Below are 23,385 nucleotides of genomic sequence, written 5' to 3'. Positions count from 1 at the left end.
AAAGGAATCTAATATTTTATTTTATTTCAGCATTTTACAGGATACAAATGTTTAGGTTACATACATTGCCTTTGTCCCACCCGAGTCAGAACTTCAAGCATGTCCATCCCCCAGACGGTGCACACCGCACAAATTAGGTGTGAATATACCCATTCCCCTTCCCCCCACCTGCCTGACACCCGATGACTGTTACTACTATTTTATTTTATTTGTAATAAAACCAACCTTTTCCATCTGAAATAACGTCTATACACAAAAAGTGAGAATGCAACAGAAAAATTCAAAGGGAAAGGTACCACACTGGTGAACTAAGACAGCCTGCAGGAGGCCCTATACAAAGAGTGTGTAACCCCCCTCAAGAGGATTACCTGAGGTCTCAGCATCCACCCCACTCTCTTCAGCCACTTTGAGGAATATCTGAAATATAAAAGCAGGTGAAAACATAAGCACCAACATTATGAGAGTAGCCATCACTGCCGTGATTATTGCATTATTGAATGGCATGTTAGCCCCTTAAGACAGAGAAAGTAGAAGCCACATTTATTAATAACACTTTGTCAGAGTCACTTGGGAAAGAAGCCGTTTTTGCCAGGGAACATTTCCTCAGTGGTGAGAGCTATCAATCCAGACAATCACTTTCAAATTAAAGCTACAACATTAGGACACTGGAGCAGAAGAAATTTGTTCTGAACCTACAGGGAATGAGTCAAGTGTCTTCTTTCAGGTCTGTGGCCCCAAATCTTCAAGTAGACTAGCACTGTGATAAGTTATCCAAGACAGAATGATCAGGAGGAAATGGATTCCCCATCACTAGAAACACCATGGCAGAGATTCAAACATCAGAGGATAATCTGAGTGAGATCAATGATTTCCCAGCTGTGGTCTATAGACCACTGTGTAGGAAGCATGCCATAAAAGTACAGACTTCAAGGCATTACCCCTAGAAATTCTGATTCAAAGGCCCTAAAGCCAAGCTGTAGAATTTTTATTGTCAGTAGTATCTCTATGATTCTGCTGCACAGACATGTTTGGGGACCACTGGGCCAGACAGCTTTTATATCCTTTCCAGCCCTCAAAGTCTGTGATGTATCTTTAAAGGGAGGCATTACCTGAGTAAAGAAAGCATGGGCTTTGAAACCCAAAACCCCTGATTCTGAATCCCAGCTCAGCATCCCTATCAATTTTTTCATCTTGTTATAAGGATTAAATGAGATTACAATGACATTTAAAACAAAATACCAAGTTCAGCACCCAGCACAAGTAGATTATCCATAAATGTTGGTCACTTCCTATGCATAAGAGTGCAACTGACACCTGGCCATGACCCAGTCACACCAGGGAGCAATCCTAATACTACTTTCCTATTGTCTCCCACTGTGATCCTCAGTGGTTAACTGGGGCCAACATTACTCAGATTGCCAATGACCTAAAAACTCAATGATCAACTCCATGATAATCCTGTTCCCAATACAGACTGCCTCTCTGGACTGAGGATTGTTGGTCCTCCTATATTCCAACAGTCAGCCACTTAACTTACTTCTTCCAGGGTGGTCTCTGAAATGCCATAACTAGAGATTCCCAGGTCTGAGAGCCGGTCATCAATCTCATGGAAGAGTTCCACAAAGGCCCCCTCTTTAGCAGCTTCATACGGCAGCACGTAGGTCAGTTCATGCCCAATGTCTTCCACCAGCCGGGCTTCAGACACGTGCTTCCTGATGAGGTTGGATATGGCGGAGACATCTGCAGGGACCAGAGTGCAAAGATGGCTCAGTCAGCTCTGAGGCTCCATAGTAAGGGCATCCCCCACCGTCTCCCTTTGCCTACTGCTTAGAAGCTGCTGCTCATACACCACACTAAAGCCTCCCCCAGATGCTTTAGTCACTCCACATGTCCATCTCTGGCCTGAGAGTTCCAGGGGGTAAGGACTATGTCTGATTCACCTTTGTTCCACCAAAGCCAGCACACTTTGGTACTCGATGCAGCACGGATGGATGGATGACTTTCTCAGGTTGAAAGCCTGGTGTCTATTGCCTAAACTCCAGGATTCTTCCATGGAAAACTTGATTCAAGGAATCTTAATAGATTCTTCACCCGTTCTTAAACTTTTAAAGGAGGCTCCCTCTATTTACTTCAATAGAGGGTTAATCAAACAGTTCACGGAAGAAGAATTCTTCCTGGGAAAAGTCAGCCGTTAGGACTGGACAGAGATGTCCAGGGTCAAGACTTTGGTTCCATATATGCTGCTGGTGACACTGGCCTCCTACACACACCACCTGAGGAACACCCAGGGCTCTCACCCTCCTTATATACTGAGCTCGAATCCTTCTCTACTGACTTGTCCTCAGCTCCTCATCCCTGGTGTCCAGTGTCCAGCCAGATCCACTCCCCTAAGGGATTTCCTGACCCCCAATCATCTCAGCTCTCTGGGACACGGCCCTGCCAGCTCCCGGACCAAGCCCCAGGCTCCCAAGCAAGCATCAGGCCGACCCGCCACCAAGCTGCACCCACTCCCACGGCCACCCAGCCCCAGCCCAGCAGCAAACCTTGAGTCAGCGCCACCAGCCTCTGCACCTCTCCTCCTCTGCCTCCACTCTGCCCAGCTGGGGGGAGCTCAGGCACCACCTGAATAAGAAACCCCAGAGTCCTTACCGATGGTCAGCGTGTCACTTTCATGGTCGCTGCCCAGGCCAGCATCAGAACTGCTCTGAGAAACACTGTCCTCCTGATGGCAAAGAAGGAGGTGAGAATGGGTCAGGGACCGAGCGAGGTACAGCCACCACCACCTTTGCCAGGGAGGGCTTCCAAGAAGCTCTACTGTGTGATAACTGAAGCAGAAAGCTTTTCCTGGGATGCACACAACTGGAAGCCATGGCTTCAGAGGCCACTATCTGACACGTGCGTGGTGCGTGCCATGTGGATGCCTGGTTTCCTGGGGCTGAGAGTTCGGGAAGCAGAGCTGTCACTGGAACTGAGGCCTGCCAACAAATGCTGCAACCAGGTGTTTGCTAACCATCTCAGGCATGGGCTTTACCTGGCTACTTGTCTAGTTCAATGCTTCTCAAGCTCTAATGTGTGTTCAGTCACTCAGGGACCTTGCTAAAATGCAGATTCTGATTCGGCAGGTCTGTGTTGGGCCCAGGTTGCTGCATTTCTAACAAGTTCCCAAGTGATCCTGATGCTGCTGGAACTCAGAGCACATTTCAGTGAGGAGGCTCTAGTTAAAAGGTAAATAAGCAGATAGGAGTTCAAGGTTGGGATGTAAGTACCTTAGGTGCCCCTGGCTTCAATATGCAAATAAATCTCAGGCATGTACTGGGATACAGAGGAAAATATACCTGGTTGTTGGGTCTGGTCCCACCTATAGTATTTACCCACTGGGTGACCTTGAATAAGCTATCAAATCCCTATGGCCCTCACGTCCCTCATCTGGGATAATAATTATAGCACCTTCACCCCAGGGTTTCTCTGCACTTCAATTGAGATGACAGATACAAAAAAAAAAAAAAAAGTTTGTAAGTGGTAACAATGCTATAAAAAATTAACTATTACCATTATTTTCTTTTATGCCCAGAGTCTGTCTAGCATGAAATCAGTGCTTAATAAATACTTGCTATTTTGTAGTTTAAAAGTTAAGGTCAATGAGATTTAAAGGTAATGACCAGGAACGCCAGGTCATTTTGTAGCCGAGGCTCGTACCTTTTGACAAGTCTCTTTTCTTTCACATAATAAAGTCCTCTAAGGACCTTTTCCATCACTCTCTGTGCCCCATAGGAGAAAGGAAACGGGATTCTACAGAACTAGCACACGTTTCCTGAGCTGTACACGTGTGAGGGACGATGTGATTGCAAAGGGGATCACGGAGCAGGGAGACGGTGGCCTCCGCGTGGCAGAATGGGCTGGAGGTGGACAAGCCATGCACAGCCAGCAAGTCCTGACTGCCCCGACCCAGCACCAGCCCAGCACCGAGCCTGCAGCTCACCTTTTTCAGGTACGACACTGTGCTGCTGCTGTTTCTGCAGGAACTGAGGGAGGATTCCACATCTTTCTTGACCAGGGTCAGGTAGTAGCCTGTTCCCAGCTGGTTCTTCAGAAACAGCGAGGAGCCCACACAGCACAGCTTCCCATGGGATATGATGGCAATCCTGTCCCCCAGGATGTCTGCTTCATCCATGTGGTGTGTGGAGAGGATGATGGTGCGGCCTGCCGGGCACAAACACAAGGATGTGGGACAGGTGAGGCCTGTCACTTCTCACTGACCACAGTGGCAGGGACTACAGAGATATTAGCAGGGATGAGCATGGGAGAGAGACCTGGAAGGACCTTTAACCCTATGTGGCCGTGACCCCTAGAATGGCAAAGCTCTGGGGACAGCTACTGGATCCTCAGAGAAATCAGAACAGCAGAGTTTACTTGGGAACTTGCTATGTGCCAGGCATTATGCCGGGTGGTTTATGTGCATTTTCATTTAACTTAATCCTCTATGAGTTAAGCACCACTGTTATTATGGACAAAGAAACAGAAAGCGAAGTGGCTTTCCCCAGGTCTCAGGGCCAGCCGGACCTGGCGTCAAAGCCTGTGTTCCTCATACTGCACCACAACACACCCCTAAGCCTACAGCCAATCGTGTTCCTGCACCGCTCCCATTCCATTCATTTCTCCATCCACTCTTTCAACAAACAAATTTAGTGCAACATGTTGGGGACAAAAAGATGAAGAAAGACACAGCCTCTGCTCTCAGGACTCTCAGTGTGTGAGTTCTATGCCAGAGGGGGCACTGGGGGCAGTGGGGCAGAGAGGAGGTGCCCTTCACCCCACTTCTCTTCCTTTGCAGGCCCCTAGGTAATGAAGCATGAGCTTAAAGTGTCTTGTAAGCCAGGTTCCCACCTCCATACCACGGGAGAGCACTGAGCTTTAAGGAAAGAAGTTTCTCATGCTCCTTGAGAAGCAGTCCTGTTGCCCTAACAATAACTACCATGGGATACAGCAATACTTGTCGAGAGCCCCTCTCTCTCCCACAGTCCACAACTCACAATAAAGGCTACATGCCAGGTGTTACCTTGTCGGTATTTCAGCAGCAGCTCCCAGATTCCCCTGCGGGAGTAAGGGTCCACGCCAGCCGTGGGCTCATCCAGAATGACAACCTTGGATCCGCCCACGAAGGCCAAGGCCACAGATAGCTTTCGCTGCATTCCACCTATAAGAAACAGAGAGATGGACTCTAGGACCAGCCCCAGACAGTGAGTGAAGACAGAGGACCTGGGGACTTAGCCAAGGACAAGCTCCTGCTACCCACCCACCCAGCCTAGGACCCTAGGGCAGCTGCTGTTTTTCCTCTGTGTAGGTGTATTTGGAGGAGGAGAGGAGGGGGGACGGACCGCACCTGACAGCTGGCTTGCTTTGCTTTTCAGCTTGCTGGGTGGCAAACCAACATCCAGAGCCATCTGCTCCATCTCTGCCTTCACGTGCTTCTCTGAGAGTCCCTTTAGGCGGGCATAGAACCAGATGTGCTCTTCAACAGTCAGCCTGGGGACAGAGGGGTAGGTCAGCTCTGGGCCCTGCAGGATGCAGCAGGATATAGTGTCTCCTGATCCAGAACATAAGAGAATGGGCACATTTTTCTTTTCCCTTTATTTTTTTAACTTTATCAATTTCTGGAAAATAACCTTCAAGATTCAAGGTAGAATAACGGTAAGCAACCACACGAGCTGCTCAGAAAATCAAAGCTGAAACGTGACAGATCACTTCCGAGCAGGCCTGGCCACCACGCCTCAGGCAGGTGCAACTGTAAATCTCAGGCCCCCAAGATGTGATCCTCAAAGGGCTCTCCCCACAGCCCTATCAACCAAGAAGTCAGCTCCCCATCAGACTGGAGTAGCCCTCCTGAACCTTAGAGGACCTCAGACTCTGAGAGCAGGGAGGCATCTGGGGAGCACAAGAGCCCTAGCTGCTCATTTTAGATAAAAAGACTTGGAGTCCATAAATAAAAGGGAAAGGCCTTGCCCAAGGTCACGGAGCTCAGGTCTTTCTCTGTTCCAGCACAGGGGCTCCCTGGGTGCCCTAATGCTGATGGGACAACCTGAGTGGGAGCAAATGTCTTGAGCAAGAAACACAGGGCCATCACGCCAGGGCTCTGAGACTCTAGCAGGTCTGGGCAGTCTACACCAGGCCTCAAGGAGGAGGGCGGTGGGACAGAGGATGGGCGGAAAGGCCCTCCAGAATGACAGCAATGGAGAGCCCTGTCTCCCAATCCCCCATCCACTAGCTGGACTGATGTAATATCTCCTGCCGAACAATTCACCTGCCACTTCTCCTAAAATTGAGGGACAACTAGGTCTCAATATGTCCGGGAAGGCAAGCCTGCCACCCACAAAGAAAGTAAAATGCTTAAGTCCCACTCCACCCACGACTCCACAATACACGCATCCAGAAAGGTGCTGCTGGTACTCACATGTCGAACAGCACATTATGCTGGGGACAGACCCCCAGGTTCTGTCGGATGGTACTCATCTCAGAGCGAATGTCTTTCCCCAGGATGTAGGCAGTGCCCGAGGTAGGAGGGAACAACCCAGTCAGAATTGACCTGAGGACAAAAATTAAAAAGCACGGGAGTCAGGGTTGACCTACTCTTAACTCTAGATGCTCCATTCCAGGCTGCACCAACCCACCCACCTCCCATTCCTTTCTAATGGACCCTAATGGACCCCCACAAAGCAAAGAAGTCTTTGTTTTAGTAAATAACTAGGATTGGGCCCATGTGCTAGAAATGATAATTTTAGTATGAGCATTTTTAAAATAAAGTTTCCAATTTGCAATGGAAAGTATGCTTTAAAACATAAATCTTATATGCCTAACATCACGTTCATGAAAAATGGACAAACCAAAACATACTATTCAAGGATAAAAATCATTTTTGTGTTAGGTGGTAGGATTTGAGTGTCTTTCAAAAATTTTCTGCCATGTTCATAATACATTGATTTTACATTAAAAAAAAAAAGATAAAAGAAAAACAAGAAAAGAGAACCCCCTCCAAAGACAGATCCTTTGGAATGGCTGAGGAACCACATCGAAAGCCACTAAGGCTAGCTCTGGTGTTGTATTGGCCCTTACTCCCTTCTGACTATCTCTTTTAAGGTCCTTGAGGTCCCAGGGAAGGCCATCAAGCTGCCTGCCTACCTGCTTCTCACTTCTGCGTGGAGATGTGTTTCTGAAACTCCCTCCAACCTATCTAATCTTTCCAGATTCTCACTGTACAGTTCTGACCAAATCAGCCCTTTCTTAGGGCTGTCATGGCCTCAGATTGTAAGATCACTGCAGAATTCTTAGAACTGCAAGGGAAAGGTCATCAAAAGGCCCCAGTCTGTTTTAGGCTGAAGAAATAATGTCTAGGAAACCAGCACATAGAAAGTATTCCCATGATTAGATAATATCTTTACACTCATCAACTCCTCACATGCTCCAGCCCTTGCTCCAGAGACCAGCACAGGTTCCTTAGGTGTGAATTTCTAACTACACTGCAGAACCTCCCTGCGGCTGATTCTGTGAGAGCCACACCCCATTCTTACATAGTGGTCGTCTTCCCCGCTCCGTTGTGGCCCAGGAAGGAGGTGATCTGGCCCTCATAAAAATTCAGTGCCAGGCCATCGACAGCCACCTTCATGCCATCCCGGTAAACTTTTACCAGGTTCTGAATGGACACGCCCAGCTTCAGGTGGGTGGGTTCCTCCTCCATGCAGACTGTGAGAAGAGAGAAGACAGAAATGAACCCACAGGAAGTACTGACAAGGGGAGCATGGAGGCACAGGGTGCTGTGCTTGTACTTTCAGAACTGCCTTCTCTCCATGGCCACCCTGGTTTCACACGCAGGCATGAGGCTATAAATATTTATTCAGGGACTATTTGGGCTCTGGCATTGGTGATGGGAATACAGTGATAACGGAGCACTCATAGTCCATTAGGGAGAAAGACTTGACAAGAAATCATAGGATGCTAAAAGCTGTTTTAAAAACACATCTAAAAATGCCACGGAAATGTGGCACATCCATACCACGGAATACTATTCAGCAGTGAAGAGGCATGAACTGGTGATACACACCACAACTTGGATGGATCTCAAGGGAATTCTGCTAAGTGGAAAAAAGTTTACCTACTGTATGGTTCCATTTACATAACATTCCAGAAATAATAACACTGTAGAAATGGGGAATAGATCAGTGGTTGACAGGTGTCAGGAACTAAGGAAGAGGGGAGGTAGTTGTGGCTAGTAAGGGGTAGCATGAGGGAGCTTTGTGGTCACGGGACAGTTGTGCAGCTTGACTGGGCTAGTGATTACACAAATCTACATGTGATAAAACTGCATGGAGCTAAATACACACACATAAATAAATGCAGGTAAAACTGGTATAATCTTAAGGTCTGAACTGTACCAAAGTCAACTTCATGATTTTGCTATAACATGGTGTTACCACTGGGGGTTATAAGGAAACCCCCTCATATAATATTTTTGAAATTTATTGTGAGTCTATAATTATTTTAAAATAAAGAAAGGGTTTTACATGCCATGGAAGTACAGGAGAGGAAGTGACTGACTACCTGAACATCTAGGGCTGCTCAGGGGAGGGGACATTGAACTAGATCTTGAAGAGTGAGGAAGAGTTTGAAGGCAAGCAAGTTAGACAGAAGCTTCTCCTATGGGAGGTAACAGTACATGCAAAGGCAGAGAGGTATAGAAGAATATGACATGTTCCAGCAACTGTGAGCAGTTCTAGGTGACTGAAACAGGAGCTAGGTGTAGAGAGGAGGTGGGGAAGAGGAACAGGAACAGCGGGAGAAGCCACTAGAACAGCGGCAAGTGTGCCATGCTAAAGAGCACCATACTTTTACCACTGGCGATCAGGGAAGAGATCGGCAGAAGAGGGACCTATTACATCCTTAGGAAGGACGCCATACTGAGCAAAAGGAACCTGAACAAAGATTCCAGAAGGAAGAGCCTTTCCTGAACTATGGGCATCTCTACCAGCATTCAGGAGCCAAAGGAGGATTAGGGCCCTGGGTTATGAAGGGTGAGAACATTAAGAGGCACAGGCTAAGCTCTGTAGTAGCCACTTGGTGTCAGCCTACCCAGGCTCTTATGTGTAGAGGCAGCAAGGCTTTCCACAATCATCACTGTCTTTACCTTTTTCTTCTAGCTTGTTAGGATAGCATGAAAAGTATGCATGGGAGGGGGAAAGTAAAGGTATAGAGAGCAAAAGTCACTTTTCTAGAAGTCAAGAAAACAAAGGAAATGTCCCTCAGGGGTCCAGACAATGACTCCCAATAAGTCAACAGCACTGGACATAATGGCATGGGAGAATCTAGAAAGGGGCAATGCATGTGCTTTCTCAGCCCCGGAGTGGTTTTAGAGTCTCACAAAGGGCAGGAGCCATCACTTGCCCCCAACAGCATGGGCAGCAGCAGTAGGTTAAGGAAGACAGGTCAGCAGCACTTACTTTCTGATACTCCCTTCTGGCTGGAGCCAGGGTGGCTCTTCTCCTCACTTTCCTCACCAAACCAGTAAGACTTGGTGCAGGGAAAGTACCAGGGCCTGGGAATTCCATACTGGCCTGAAAGCAAAGCACAAGTATGAGCCAAGCTTCGCACCATCCCAGTATTCCCAAGACTTGCCAGCCAGATCTGTTCCCTCCTTGATACACACTTTGGAGAAGAACAGGTTGAAATGGAGGTGGAGAAAGAGGGAGCTAACACTGGCTGAAACCTACCACGTACAACGTACATTCTACACCTCTCCAAGTCTTCCCAACAACCCCAAGAGGCAGGTGCCATGCCCATTTCAGAGATGAGGAAACTGAGTGTTAAGTAGCCCACCCCAGATCACTCAGCCAGGAAGTTATGGACTCAGAATTTGAATCCAGACTCTGTATGATGCAAAACTGCATATTCAGTGAAGTCCAGGTAGGGGTAATAACTATTTCATGTAAACCTCCTTAGAGGAGAATCAGAAGGTGAACCAAATAGACTTAAACTTTGCTTTCTCAGAATTTGTTCTTATATGAAAGTATATCCCAAGGCTGGTTCACCTTGGACTTGGTCAAGAAGATTTATTAAGGAAAGTATCAAAATAAATTTGTATCGAATACTAATTTATTTATATCACAGGCAGGCCTTATAACTAATATATTTTATTATTAACAACCTGCACTCAAGAAACAGAAGCTCTCCTAGAGGCATCCCCTCTGGGGACACAGAAAGACAGATGTTCCTGGGCTCACTGACCTAGTGTGACCTAACTGCATTCACCTCCAAGCACCAACACTTACCAGCTACGTGACCACAGGCACGTAACAGTTCTCTCATTTGAAAAATCCTGGTTATTACAGTAACTACCTCAGAGTAGCCTTGTGAGGATTAAATGAATCAAAGTATATAAAACACTTTGCAGGGTGCCTGGCACACAGTTTGCAAGAAATGAGTGCTACGCAAACAGTGACAATTGTATTTTCAGCATCTGCATCCACTGCCTCCCCTTGGACTGTTTATTTGCCATGGATCTAAAGCCCAAGCTGCTTCCCAGGGAGCCCCACACCCTGCAGACATCCCAGCACAAAGAAAGGAAAGCTCGGCAGCTAGAGATCATATTTCCCTCGCAGGTGGCCAAAGCAGTGCGGAAGCTCAGTGTACCTGGAAAGACGGCCTCGATGTACCATGTCATCACCCCATAGAGGAAGCTGTCAAACAGCATCATGGAGACCGAAGTGGTGAGATTGAAGCCATCTTCCTCCACAGGGCTCTCAAACAGGTTGTCCCACTGCACCCCAATGCCCTGCTCCTCGAAAAGGGCAAAGTACTCACTGCCAAACCCAAAAGCCACAGGAGACAGCAGGCTCTGCAAGAAAGAGGCGAAAATCATTTATCCATTTCCTTGTCTCTCTCATTTTTCATTTATCATTTCTAATGTAAATTATACCTGGAGAAATTTGAATTTGCAAAATGGATCAATTATACGATATGGAGGTAGTATTCACCTACAGAGTCCCTTTAGGGGAGTGGGCTCCCTTGGAGCATATAAAATGATTCCATTTGTAACCACTCATTATGCACACACATTTCAGAAAGGCGTGTACGATGGAGTGTAAAACTTTTAGAATTTTATGCTTCCAAAGATGCCCCAAGGCTCAGCAATCCTGCCCTACACACATACACACATACACACACACACACACACACACACACACACACACACACACACACACACACACACACACACACACACACACATATGCTCGTCAAGGTTTTCTCAGGCTCCCTGCTCAACTGAGGATGGCTCAAGGTCAGAGGGGCCTGCGTGAGGTTGCTGGTGCCTATGGGGCCCAGAATGAACACCTGGAGCATCCTATGGGGGACTGTTAGGTTTCCTTATAAATGGCCCTGGGGATAGCTGGTAGGGGGCTTTTATAGGGGCTCACACACCCCTTAAGGCTTCTCCCACTCTATACAAGGGAAGGAAGTGTCCAAGTCAGGGATCTGTGGGATGGTGAGGCACGTGCTCCTCAGTCTTACTCAGTTCAAAAAATATTACTCTGATTCTCCATGGATTCAAGTATCCCAAGAATGGAAAAATAAGCACCACACGTACTCACCATCAGATTGGTTTCCCTGATCATCACCTAAGTGCACATTTGGGAATAACACCAATTGGGTGTCAGGCAGATGTGCGATGTGCACTGTCTGGGGAATGGACACGCTTGAAGCTCTGACTCGGCGAGGGGGGGGGGGGTGGGCAAGGGCAATATACATAACCTAAACTTTTGTAACCCCATAATATGCTGAAATAAAAAAAAGAAGAAATAAAAAAACATTACTCAAGCAAAACACCATACTAGACAAAAGGAAGATGAGTCCAGAAGGAGTCATCTCTGACCCTCGAGGGCTTTCAGCTCTATCTGTGGCCTTGACTTTGTGGAGAGTTTCATGGCCAAAAGAGCTGGGAGATAAAGGGTGGAGACGGCATCTATTGCCCAAAGCTGTTCCCCAATGCCAGTCGGGTTCAAGATTCAGCCTGACTCTTTGGAAAATTCCACTCAATTCAATTCAACCAGCATCCACAGAGAAGACTAAAGGTAAACAATTTAACACAACATCATCCCTGCCTCCCCACAGAGCTTAGAATCTAGAACTGAGGTTCAAGGCCCACTGGAAAGAGACTCTCATCTTCCGTTCCCTACTTGCTGCTTCTATTCAAGGACTCCAGGGGGGAGGTCTCATGGCTGGGGTGGCCGTGACTGCAGCTGCTGCAGAAGGCCCAGAGGTACTCACGGCAAAGATCTTGAGTGTGAAGCCCACATAGTCCTGCCACGCCACGCACAGGACATAGGGCAGGTACAGCGTGAAGTAGATGATGCCGCCACAGGCTGCCGCCAGGTTGGCTCTGGAGAAGAGGGTGCTGATCAGGAAGCACTGCAGGATGGTCACCACGGCGAACACAGACAGGAAGATAAACACCACGCTGGGGTCGCTGTAGGGCAGCAGGTTTCCTAACTGGGAAGGAAGAGACCCATTAACCGTGCTGCCCCCACAAGCCTAGGCACTCACTCGCACGATCTATGGGGAAGAGTCAGGGTTTTTTATACTTATCTTAGAGAAAATGCAGAGGAATAATGTTGTTCACTTTTCTGATGAGGAAATTGAGGCCTAGAGAAGAGAAACAACTTACCCAAGACTACACAGAAAAATAAGGGCCAAGTTAGGAACAGAGTCCAGGGCTTTCTAGTCCATCTCAATGGACGGTTTGGCTCTTTTTTCTCCGATCAGTGATATTAAATGGTTTCTCCTTTTATAAGGACTATGACTGTTGGCCCCAAGAAAGAGCTGGGGGAGATAATGTCCCACACAACTTTTCTTTCCAAAGCCAAGGAAAATGGCTCGGTAACCTTAATTTACCCCTTGATAACCATGGATTCTGCATTCCTACAATCCTCCAAACTCTTGTGGAAGTGCTGCTCTGGTCGTTGGGGATGTTTCTGCAGGACCCACCACCAAGCAGTTGTCCCAGAGCAGCTCTCATGCCGCAGCCACGGGACCACATCCCTGCCACAGAGCTCGGCCCCTTGAGCGTGGATATCAATTAGATATCCGAGCATGAGGAAGGGGTCTGCTTTTAGCAAGAACCACACTCAAATCCTGGCTCTGCCATCCTGCTGTGTAACCTCAGGCAAGTCCTTGGCCCTCCTTCACCTCATTTCCTTGCATGTGAAATGGGCCGTTTAGTGAGGATATAATAAGGCGGCCCATGTAGGTGCTTAAACAGTGCTTTCCAATCAGTAAGTGCTCCTTTGCCGCAGATGGTAGCTAGTATTAGTTAGTTCCTATCTCTTTGCACTCCCCCTTTTCTTCAAAGACATTTATTTTTATGTGATGCATCCTTACACGAAATGCTTGTGGAGAAAGAAAACTGGGATATAAATATACTAATACATGGGGCGGACACGGAACTGCACTGCCCAGAGTCCTCTTTAAGGGAAGACTTGTGTCCCAGCTGTCAGCACCTCTGGAACTGTCACAGCTGCAGAGAGCCACCTGGCCCTGGGCCACACCCTTCCCAGGGCAGCCCACATCCAGTGATTACTTGGGGAGGCTGGGGGAGGGGGTTGTCGGGGAGGGAGACCGTGGGGGAACACAAATGCCGGACATTTCAGTTCCAAGAACAACTCTGACGAGCTGTATGTTCCCAAGTGCCCCATGGGGTTGGCGCAGAGTCACAGCTCAACTCCTCCCTCTGCCAACCCCGCGTCCACTGCATCCCTTCCACAGGTGTTGATTCCTAACAAACGCCCACGGGTCAAACTCTGTTTCAGCCTCTGCTCCCAGACAATCTAACCTGCGACGATATATTACTACATCCTTCTGATTACCATTTTTAGGAACTCAGGAAGCATCGCCACCCAATACATTAATAAAACGAGCAGCTCTCAGATGCTGCCATGGACCAGTGCCAAGTAGACAGCATGGCACAGCTGAGTGTGTGCTTACCTGAAAAGCATGAGCCCTGGGTTCTAGTCCTGCTTAGCTGCTAAGCAGCCGGGCTGACCCTGGGCAAGTCGCCACCCCTCTCTGGGCCTCACTTTCCCCAACCAACTATAAATTGAGGACACTGCAGGAAATGCCACAGAGGACCCCTTCCCTCCCAGAGTCTTGGCGTTTCCTCTGCTGCTCCCTTAGCCTGTGTGGGGCTGTTTAGGGGTTCCCTGGAAGGGAAGGGCAAGTGAGGCCTCCTCACCTTCAGGATGACCACCAGCAGGCCAGCGCTCACAAGCAGAGGGATGAGGCTACTGATGAACCAGCTAAACCAGAGGATGCCGTTGTCCAGGCCCATGATGCGCATGGTCTCCTTCAGCCGCGCCTCCTTCTCATACACGATGCCCTTGACGATCACCGCCACAGAGTAAATCCAGGCCAGCGTCATGAACAGGGGCATTGACCGGCTCATCACCCGCAGGAAGCTGGAGGCCCCGAGGAAGGGCAGGGGGAGAATGAAAGACATATGTGAGCCAGGGTCACAGGGCAAGGCCTCTGAGCCTGCATGCCAGAGCCACCTTTGGGCCACAGAAAGGCAAGCCCTTGGACCCTAAAATGTACAGGCTGCCAAATGGTTCATGAGCAGTGTGATGTGATAAAACCTAGAATAACAAGTGTCACCAAGCAAACTTCCTGTGGGGGCTTGTTTTAGTAACTAGGTAACTGTAAGATGTCATTAAGTTAAAGGTGGCTTATTTTAAAGTACTAAAAACCAAAACAAGAAAACCAACTCTTTCTCTCATGAAAGCTCAACATCTCCAAGGTCATCTCACTGTTGACTGGCTTAGCTTAAGTTAACTCTTATCACGGTACAGAAATACACTTCAGGCAGCTCTTGTCACTAATATTTCAGATTCCAAACTAGAATGGGAAATGCAGAGCTTCAAAGTAAAAGGGACACAGATTTTGGACCCTGAAACTTGAGGTTCAAGTCTTAGCTTTCCCACTTATGCACTTATTACATGACAACAGGCAAAGGTTCTTAATGCCTCTGAACTCCCATGCTCCCCTTATCTTAGGACATCCTTTCCAGAGTAAACCTTGGGTTAAGGGTCTTTGGAAAAGTCTTGGTTTGGAAAATTCTGGCTAATCATTGTGAAGGTGAAAAACAGGATAATTCTGATAACCTGGAAAAGCTAGAGATGGCCATTCAAGGAAATAGGCTGTTCAATGCCAAACAGAGAGCTACTACAAGGAGAGAAACCATGCTCCTTCTATACCGTGATCCCTACACACACACACACACACACACACACACACCCCTACCACCACCACTAACAACAGACAATAAAAGAATTTCGAGAATTTGGAAGAGACGCTGCATATTTCAGATGTCTGCAATAACTACACCTCTGCCCGTTCTCTCTTATAAGAAATTATCATATTCAAAGGCATAGTTTCCACAATGAGAACTTGGCAGCTTAGTGACTAAGCACTAAAAGATTATCGAAAAAGTCTCAGATAATGAAGCTTTGTTCAGTTTCATTTGGATTGTTTCGAAATGTGGCTTACCGTTCAGGGAGAGGAAGTGGGCAAATTTACACAAAATCTGCTCCGACAAGTCTAGACTGCTGTTTCTATGTTTGAGGGTATGTGTGTCTATGCGCCTGCATGTGTTTGTCAGGACACATTTTTAAATTGCAGATTGGGCAAATTTTGACCAAAAGGGTAGGATGTAAAAAATAAAAGTGGTGCCAACTACAGATGAGAAAGGAGAAGGATCACCAGTGTGTGTACTGTTGACCCCGACATCCGGCATCTTATTTCCAGAGTATTCACACACACAAGCGTGCACATACATACTCCACCTGGCACAGTGTTAACTGATTAAAGAGAGAGGGTGGCTTGCTAATAACTCACATGTCATCGACGTAGCAGGGGTAGGGCATCTGCTGCACATAGACGCCGGTTTTCTTCTCGGTGCCCGTCAGCACCCTGATGATTGCCTGCTCCACCACGTCCTGCAAGTAGGCGAAGCCCCCCCAGACGTACCGCATATCCTCAAAGGGGTCAGCCCGAGGACCAGGGTCCCAGTACCTAAAACCAAGCCACCGGTGATCAAACATTCCTTTGGAACCATACAATAAAAAAATCCAATCACCCACAATCCCACCACCCTTACCTAGCCACTATTTTTATTTTTGTATCTTACTTTCTGGTCTCATTAGACGTGTACACATATTTTTAAATAAACATAATCAGAATGAGCATATTACTTATTGGTTTGTTTTTTTACCCTCCATTGGCTACTTAACACTGCATTAAGTGGACATACCAAACTTCACTTAATAATTCCCTTTTCATTGGTTGTTTGCCCTTTGTCACAAAAACGAGTAACACTAGCACAGAGAACCTAAAGTCTTTTTTTCACTCTTTCTTTTTTCTGTTGACTTAATTCCTTGGGATTAATTCCCCAGAGTGGAAATGCTGAGTCAAAAGATAGTGATATTTTATGACCTTTGAAATAATACCTTCCAGCAATGACTGTGTCAATTTCACCAAACTCATGCCACTCATTTACTTTTTATTGAAATTTTTACCAAGTTACTAGTTAAAATGAAGTACCTCTAAGTCATAGTAGCTGTTCCTGACTTCCCCAAGACCGGGCTGGAGTGATAAGATTGGGCTTACCCGTCCTTGATTTTATTCGTCCTCTCCACGTTGTCAATGTCCATTCGGATCTTGTACTTCACATGATGCGGCAGCTCAATGCTGCCTGGGGTAATTCCAGTGAACACGATCCCAGCCCAGAACTTCCTCTCATCCAGGAGCTCCATGGACTTGTTGATGAGCCGAACTTCTGTGGCTATGGGTTCCAGCTTGTTCAGGTTGACACACTGGTGAGAGAACCGCCTTCGTGAGAATGCAGGTGGCCAGGACAACAAGCAGTGACCGAGACAGGTCCCACCCTAGGGGGCAAGTCCTGACTGCAGGATTGTCTATCCCCACTCTCTAATCCTCTCTAAAGCAGCTTTCCAATCTTCAATCAAGAATAGATCATTTTGGTTTTTAACTGAAATTTAAGAGAAATGCTGGAAGTATTTAGAGATAAGTTACCTGTGCTGATTTTTGTGGAGGGTAAGATGTTGAAACAATGATTATATATTATTTTCCTCTTTGTTTTCTCAGCAATTCTGAGTCATAGCAATGAACCAACCAACCAACCAGACCAAAAAACCTTTTATTCGTCCCTATTAAGTGATATAATTTTTAAGACTAAATTTTAAAAGTTTAATCTGTCCTGAATTAAATGTTAACTCTAAGCTTCATAAATAATGCCTTTTAAAAAGAATGCTTTGTGCAATGAAGCACTGGGATATCATAACGTAGGAAAACCTAGAAGACAATGGATAGAAACACTCTTGGGTCAATACAGAATAAAGCTAGAGTTACATTTATTTACTCATTTAACCATTCAACTAATATTTATTTAGCACCTTTTGTACACCAAGCCCATGTTAAGCTTGAGGGATACTGCCGTGAATGAGACTACACATTATTTCTAAACTTTCCTCCTGCCTGAACCTTACTGCGACATCTCAGGGAAAGAAGCCACAAGCCTTTTCTAAATGACCCATGCAACAGATCCTCACCTCCATAAAACGAGATATGGTCTGGATGGCCTGGTTGGTCTCATTGAAAGCTTCTCTCCAGGTGTACACAGAGCCATTAGCAGACTGTACATCCTCTGGGTACTTGGCCAAAAATGCCACAATGTCTTGGGCTGTCCAATCTAAGCCATCCAACTGCTGTTCCCAAAAGTGGTCATTGCCTCTGCTCTCCAACAGCATCTGCCATTCCAACAAGCAGGTACAAGCAGTAAATATCAACCACATCTTGGCAAGAACTATGTAAAATACAAAATCCTTTCACACATATTGCCTCTTTTTTTTTTAATCTTCACAGAGAATTGTGAGGCAGATAAGTGCCCACATTTTACAGGTAAGAAGACTGAGGTTGGAATAAAAAAAAAAAGAATGTGATTTTAACCAAGGCTGGGTCATAATGCTAAAGAGGTGTGGAACTATAGAGCTGGGACTCAAAGTCAGACCAGTCTGAATTCAGAATCCACGTGCTTTCTACCACACCAAAAAGCTCGCTTAACAGCATTAAGTATAGTAACAAGAATAATCATGACTCTGTATAGTTACTATGTTGAATGATTTATATGGCTTACCTCACACAACTCCATGAAGAGGGTACCTTTGATATTTCCCATTTTACAGATGGGAAAACTGAAGTTCAGAGAAGTTAAGTCTCTAATACAAGGTCACACAGCTAATAAGTAGCAAAGCCATGATATGAAGAATAGGCCCCCTGATTCCAGTGCACCTCCCACTGCATTATACCGCCTTCCTCTTTAGAGTCCCAGTCTGAAGATCCCACATAAAAATCCTCTCTCTAGACTGAACCTACGTTTACTGCTTAGTTTAGGAAAATAATGCTACTGGATAACCAAGTACAGTACAATCTTTTCCAGTTGCAGGACGTATGGGCCATGATGCAAAGATGGCCTATTTTCTGATTCTTGTTCCCTCACCAGTTGGTTCCTCATGTGGGCCAACGAGAAAGAGAAAGACGAATCAGTTCGGTGCTCCACTGGCAGACCCAGGGGCCGGCACAGATGCGCCACCAGGAAAACGGCAGCTGCAGACTCGGCAGAAAGGAGAAGCATCTGCAACTCCTGTCACAGCTGCAAGAGGGAAGATGAAGCCCTGACTCTACCCAACTGGAGTCTCCGAGGGTCTGAAAACCGCTACTTTTTAAAATCAGTCTTATTTTCACTAACATTAGAAGCTTTTCCCCCCTTGTGGTTTCATTTAATTATTTTAATGGGAGCATCATGACTTTATAGAGTATTTATACTATAATTTCATTAATAATTCCTGTACTACTGAGCATTTAGTCTATTTCTAATTTCTCACAATAACCATTAATACAGCAATAACATTGTCTCTCATACGGTGACTTCTTTAAAATTATTTCTGTGGGATATATCCCTGGGGGTGTGCAGAATGGAGGTACACAGGATAGCACATTTTTTATGATTCTTGAAATTTTCATTCTAAATTGCTTTCTAGTAGGGAATAACAATTTATACTGTCATCAGTAAGATGTATCTGTGTTTTTGTTAATGTAAAGATATAAAAATCATACTTCACAAAAGTTCACAGAGGCAAGGGTTAGCAATTCTGAAACCACTTTATTTAGATACTTGAACTGAACAAAGAAGATTAAGAGCAGAGGGAAGGCCGGGTGCAGTGGCTCACGCCTGTAATCCTAGCACTCTGGGAGGCTGAGGCGGGAGGATCGCTCAAGGTCAGGAGTTCGAAACCAGCCTGAACAAGAGCAAGACCGTGTCTCTAGTAAAAATAGAAAGAAATGATTTGGACAGCTAAAATACATATATATAGAAAAAAATAGCCGGGCATGGTGGCGCATGCCTGTAGTCCCAGCTACTCGGGAGGCTGAGGCAGGAGGATTGCTTGAGCCCAGGAGTTTGAGGTTGCTGTGAGCTAGGCAGACGCCATGGCACTCTAGCCCGGGCAACAGAGTGAGACTCTGTCTCAAAAAAAAAAGAGCAGAGGGAAGATGTGAGGCCTGCCCTGCCCAGTGTGGCTTCTGAGCAATACGGCCAACGCCAGTGAGACCAGAGCAGTGTGCCCAGTGAGATCACCGACCACGTGGCCACTCTAGGGTACCTGAGAGGACCAGGAGACCTAAGATTGACCTTGGGAATGCCACGAGGAGCTCAGAAAGGAGAGCAAACTGGTATCAGAGGGCTCCATGCCTCGACAGAGAGAGGTGCCTCTGGCTCAGTGGGGTGAAGCAATGGGTGTAGACAGAGCCAGAGGCGGCAGAAAGGTAAGAGCCACCCCTGCAGAAGCAGAAGTCTCGGCACCGCCTCGTGTACCCGCTGCCAGGCTGCAGGGGCTCAGAAGCCCACGGCACGCACATGGAGTTAAATAAACAGTCCTCAAGAAATGGAAGAAAGCAGTTGGAGGCGGCTCCCTGTCTTCCACCCACAGGCTGACAGCTCCCTGGTCTGCGTCTCCAGCCTGACCACCCTCCTGCACTGCAGACCCCAATAGCCACTGGGCCACTGGACGTCCCCACCACCCACCCAGCTAGAAATCAAGAATCATCCTGGTGCCTCCTTCTCCTTCACCGGCCCACAACCAAGCAGGCACCAGGCCTCACCTCTTGCATTATGCCTTGGATAGCCTCCTCCCTGGTCTCTGCCCTCAGCCATCCCTCTGCCGTCTTCAATTCATCTGTCCTATCAGAATAACGCATCTACATGTCCTCTTGCTAACAACCCTTTCGTGGTCCCCCACTTCCTATCATACACCCTGGGTTCTCCCAGCTAGCTTCCTAACGAATGCCACTAGCATGTTTACAAGGGCCTCATCCCCTAAGAACTAGAAGCTTATGAGTAGTCAAAGCATCCAAGGCAAACTCTCAATTTGAGAGTAGGGAAGCATCTATTTGCCCACAAATCAAAAGTCACTGAGCCCCTTCACCAGGGCCCCTTATCATACTCTGAGACCCAGACAAAGAGAAAAAGTCCAACTAGTAGAAATATAGATTCCAAGGACAAGACCAAGAAGAAAGGCCTTAGACCACACTTAGGTCTATGGTGCTATCTGTGGCTAGGTCACATGAACCCCTGATGGAGGAGAGACTGGAGCCCAATGGAGACCCACACTTGAAGGGCATGAGCTATCACTATTAGTCAGTTCTCACCAAAGTTCCTTGTTTTTAAAGGCCCCCGTTGGAGGATTCTGCATATATGTAAAAGGACTAGTGCAGCAAAGGAAACTGGTTTTTCCACCACTGGATTCTTCCTCCTCAGCAACCTGCCTCCCATGGGGTCAGGGGACAGTCCTAAAGTTCAGAAGAGTTCTCTCCAGGTAGGTACGGCCTCTAAAACCCAGCCACCCATAGGTCAATGAGGTTCAAGATGAGAAACTGGCAAAATTCTCTCTTGCTTCTGCATGGCAGCAGAGACAAAAGGAAGAGGCCTCTCTTACCATGGAAATAGGAATTAGAGTAATGATTCTCTGACTCAGCCTGAAGCAGGGAAGATGTGATTAAACCGCACTCAGGCTCAGGCAGAGGAGACATTCTGTTCTTGCTCAGACTGCTCCACATTCGCATCCAGCTGTCTCCAGAGTACTTCTCCCTCTCAAGTGGCTCGGAAGCACACCAGCTCGGCACTCAGGCAGCGCCTTGGGAATGAGGATCTCAGACCCGTCTACGTGTCAGACCACACTTTTGCTCCCATACCGCCTTCCAAGACCTACTGAGACATAGGGAGGCTAAAAAAGATGCTGTGGCTGGCTCAGGGGCTGGAGCCAGGAATGAAAATAGGGTCCTGCAATCACCTAACTCTACTTCCAAACACCGGCCCTCACTAACTTTCATAGAAAACTGATACTGGAGCATGAGAGGCATTGATGCTAATGTGCACGGTGTAATCTATGCACCATGGCCTGTACTTCCAGACAGGTGGCAGCCCTGGGGAAGCTTAAAGAATTCTCATCTCAGTCACTTCTGGGAAAGTGACCAGAAACTCACCCCTCCAGTATCAAGAAGGCACATGGTAATCAGAGGGACACTCACCCGGACAAGATCCATTTCTTGGCTCTTCTCCATGAAGGTCCAGATCTTGGGGCTGAGTTCTTGCCACATGCCTTCCAGATCATGGAAGACAGATAGTTCCTGGAAGGTCTTATTCACCTGGAGTTAGATGGGGATCCAGGGCCACAGAAAATGGAAGAAGGGCAGAGACAATGAACAATTTAGCTGCACCCTGAAAATTCCCCATCACAGCAGCCCTGTGCCAGTCCCCCGTTCCCATCCCTAAGGAATGCCTGCATGTAGCTTTGATTCAAATACCCAGGGCTGGAGCATTGGCCCTCAGCTGTTAGCTCTGGTCTGGATCAGACTGGAGGTTTTCACTCTTTGGGAATCCCAGAAGAGCCATGAATATACTCAGCATACTTCATCTGAAGCCACCTTTACTTATTTGCCTTTAAGTCTGAGAAGACTCTGGGGAGGGCGTCTTGGGCTGGGACAGCTTACCTCAGCCATAACCTGTCTTGTGACTGGAGTGTCGGGTGTATACAGGATCTTCCCGAGAAGTAGAGGCTTGAGAGCTTTCCAGATAATGCGGGAAAGAGGACTAGACTCCAAGTTCTTCATCAAATCATTGCAGTAAGGAGCTACAAAGGAGATGGCACACAAATATTCACATGTATGGTCACATACTAGTGGAAACTTACCAGGGCTTTGGAGCAGACAGTCCTGGGTTCAAATCCTGGCTATACCACTGAATAGTCATGTACTTGTCTGAGTCTCAGTTTGCTCCTCTGTAAAAGTAAAATCCATAACATCTCTTTGGCAGAGATGTGGAGAGGATTAACTGAGCTGTTATCTAGAAAGCCTCCAGAATGATGTTTGATAAATAATCGGCTTATAATAACACTGATGATGGATTACTCACAACTGAGCTGATGTAGAAAAATGTTTTTACTATGCACATGCCCTCATAATTCCAGATTCATACTCTCATGCCAGCCTCTCCACTCTGTTTTCACTGAAAACAAACAGGACTTTTGAGGGACACCAGAGGGCTGAATTCAGACTTCAGTTTTCAAGTAAAAAAACCAACATTTTCTCTTTGATTAATAGATCTCATCACTAGTATATTTACATTTAATAAAAACCCAAATCCAAAGTTACAACAGACAAATGCATTTGACTATCTAGAAGGAAAGATCCCTGATTTTTTTGAATTTCATGTAGGACTTTTCAGGCTTTTTTAGATACCAAGTATTCCCTACGTGCTACAAAGATAATAGAATTTTTTTTAAAGAGGATTTGCTCACAATTACATCTGCTGTGCCAATGAAGGCTCCCTTGGGTCGACTTGCAAGCTGGGGGAGAGGAGAAGATGGCATTTCATAAAGCTGCCTGCAACGCCATCCTCTTCAGACTTGTAAAGCAACTTGAAAATGTCTGGAGTGCTTTACTTCAGAGAAGAATGAAAGGTTCTTGTGTTACAGTAATGCACAAAAAGCTGCCTCACTCCATGTCTGAAAGACACACCTGAAGTTGGAAATGGAGAAAGGCTCACCTGCATCATGTTTTCAAGGAAAAGGATGCCATTGTCTAAAACTGTAACACTGGATCCCTGCTGCCGCCGGGCACAGGACACACATCCCCACAAAACTGCTTAGGTGTGGGGAGCGGATCTAGAGTTACAAGTTTCTGTAACACTGCCTTACAGCTAAGAACGGGAAACAAACAGCA

At 46.8% G+C, this 23,385-nt stretch overlaps 1 protein-coding gene across 1 annotated transcript in view; it reads right to left on the bottom strand.

Moving 5' to 3' along the window:
* Window positions 1-23,385, bottom strand: part of ABCA1 (ATP binding cassette subfamily A member 1) — a 128,867-nt gene that overhangs the window by 30,892 nt on the left and 74,590 nt on the right. Inside the window, exons 10-26 of the mRNA XM_045563837.1 lie at window positions 22,156-22,295; window positions 21,694-21,810; window positions 17,661-17,858; window positions 16,699-16,904; window positions 15,928-16,104; window positions 14,270-14,492; window positions 12,310-12,531; window positions 10,675-10,879; window positions 9,486-9,599; window positions 7,563-7,734; window positions 6,449-6,580; window positions 5,381-5,523; window positions 5,057-5,194; window positions 3,980-4,200; window positions 2,650-2,722; window positions 1,538-1,740; window positions 369-417 (exon numbers count right to left, since the gene is read on the bottom strand). Coding sequence (XP_045419793.1) covers window positions 369-417; window positions 1,538-1,740; window positions 2,650-2,722; window positions 3,980-4,200; window positions 5,057-5,194; window positions 5,381-5,523; window positions 6,449-6,580; window positions 7,563-7,734; window positions 9,486-9,599; window positions 10,675-10,879; window positions 12,310-12,531; window positions 14,270-14,492; window positions 15,928-16,104; window positions 16,699-16,904; window positions 17,661-17,858; window positions 21,694-21,810; window positions 22,156-22,295 — 2,733 coding nt within the window. The remainder of the gene's footprint in view (window positions 1-368; window positions 418-1,537; window positions 1,741-2,649; window positions 2,723-3,979; window positions 4,201-5,056; window positions 5,195-5,380; window positions 5,524-6,448; window positions 6,581-7,562; window positions 7,735-9,485; window positions 9,600-10,674; window positions 10,880-12,309; window positions 12,532-14,269; window positions 14,493-15,927; window positions 16,105-16,698; window positions 16,905-17,660; window positions 17,859-21,693; window positions 21,811-22,155; window positions 22,296-23,385) is intronic.

The sequence above is a fragment of the Lemur catta genome, chromosome 10 (genome assembly GCF_020740605.2).
Source record: "Lemur catta isolate mLemCat1 chromosome 10, mLemCat1.pri, whole genome shotgun sequence".
NCBI lineage: Eukaryota > Metazoa > Chordata > Mammalia > Primates > Lemuridae > Lemur > Lemur catta.
Note: the sequence above shows the minus strand (reverse complement) of the source record. Positions and strands in the feature narration are given on the sequence as shown.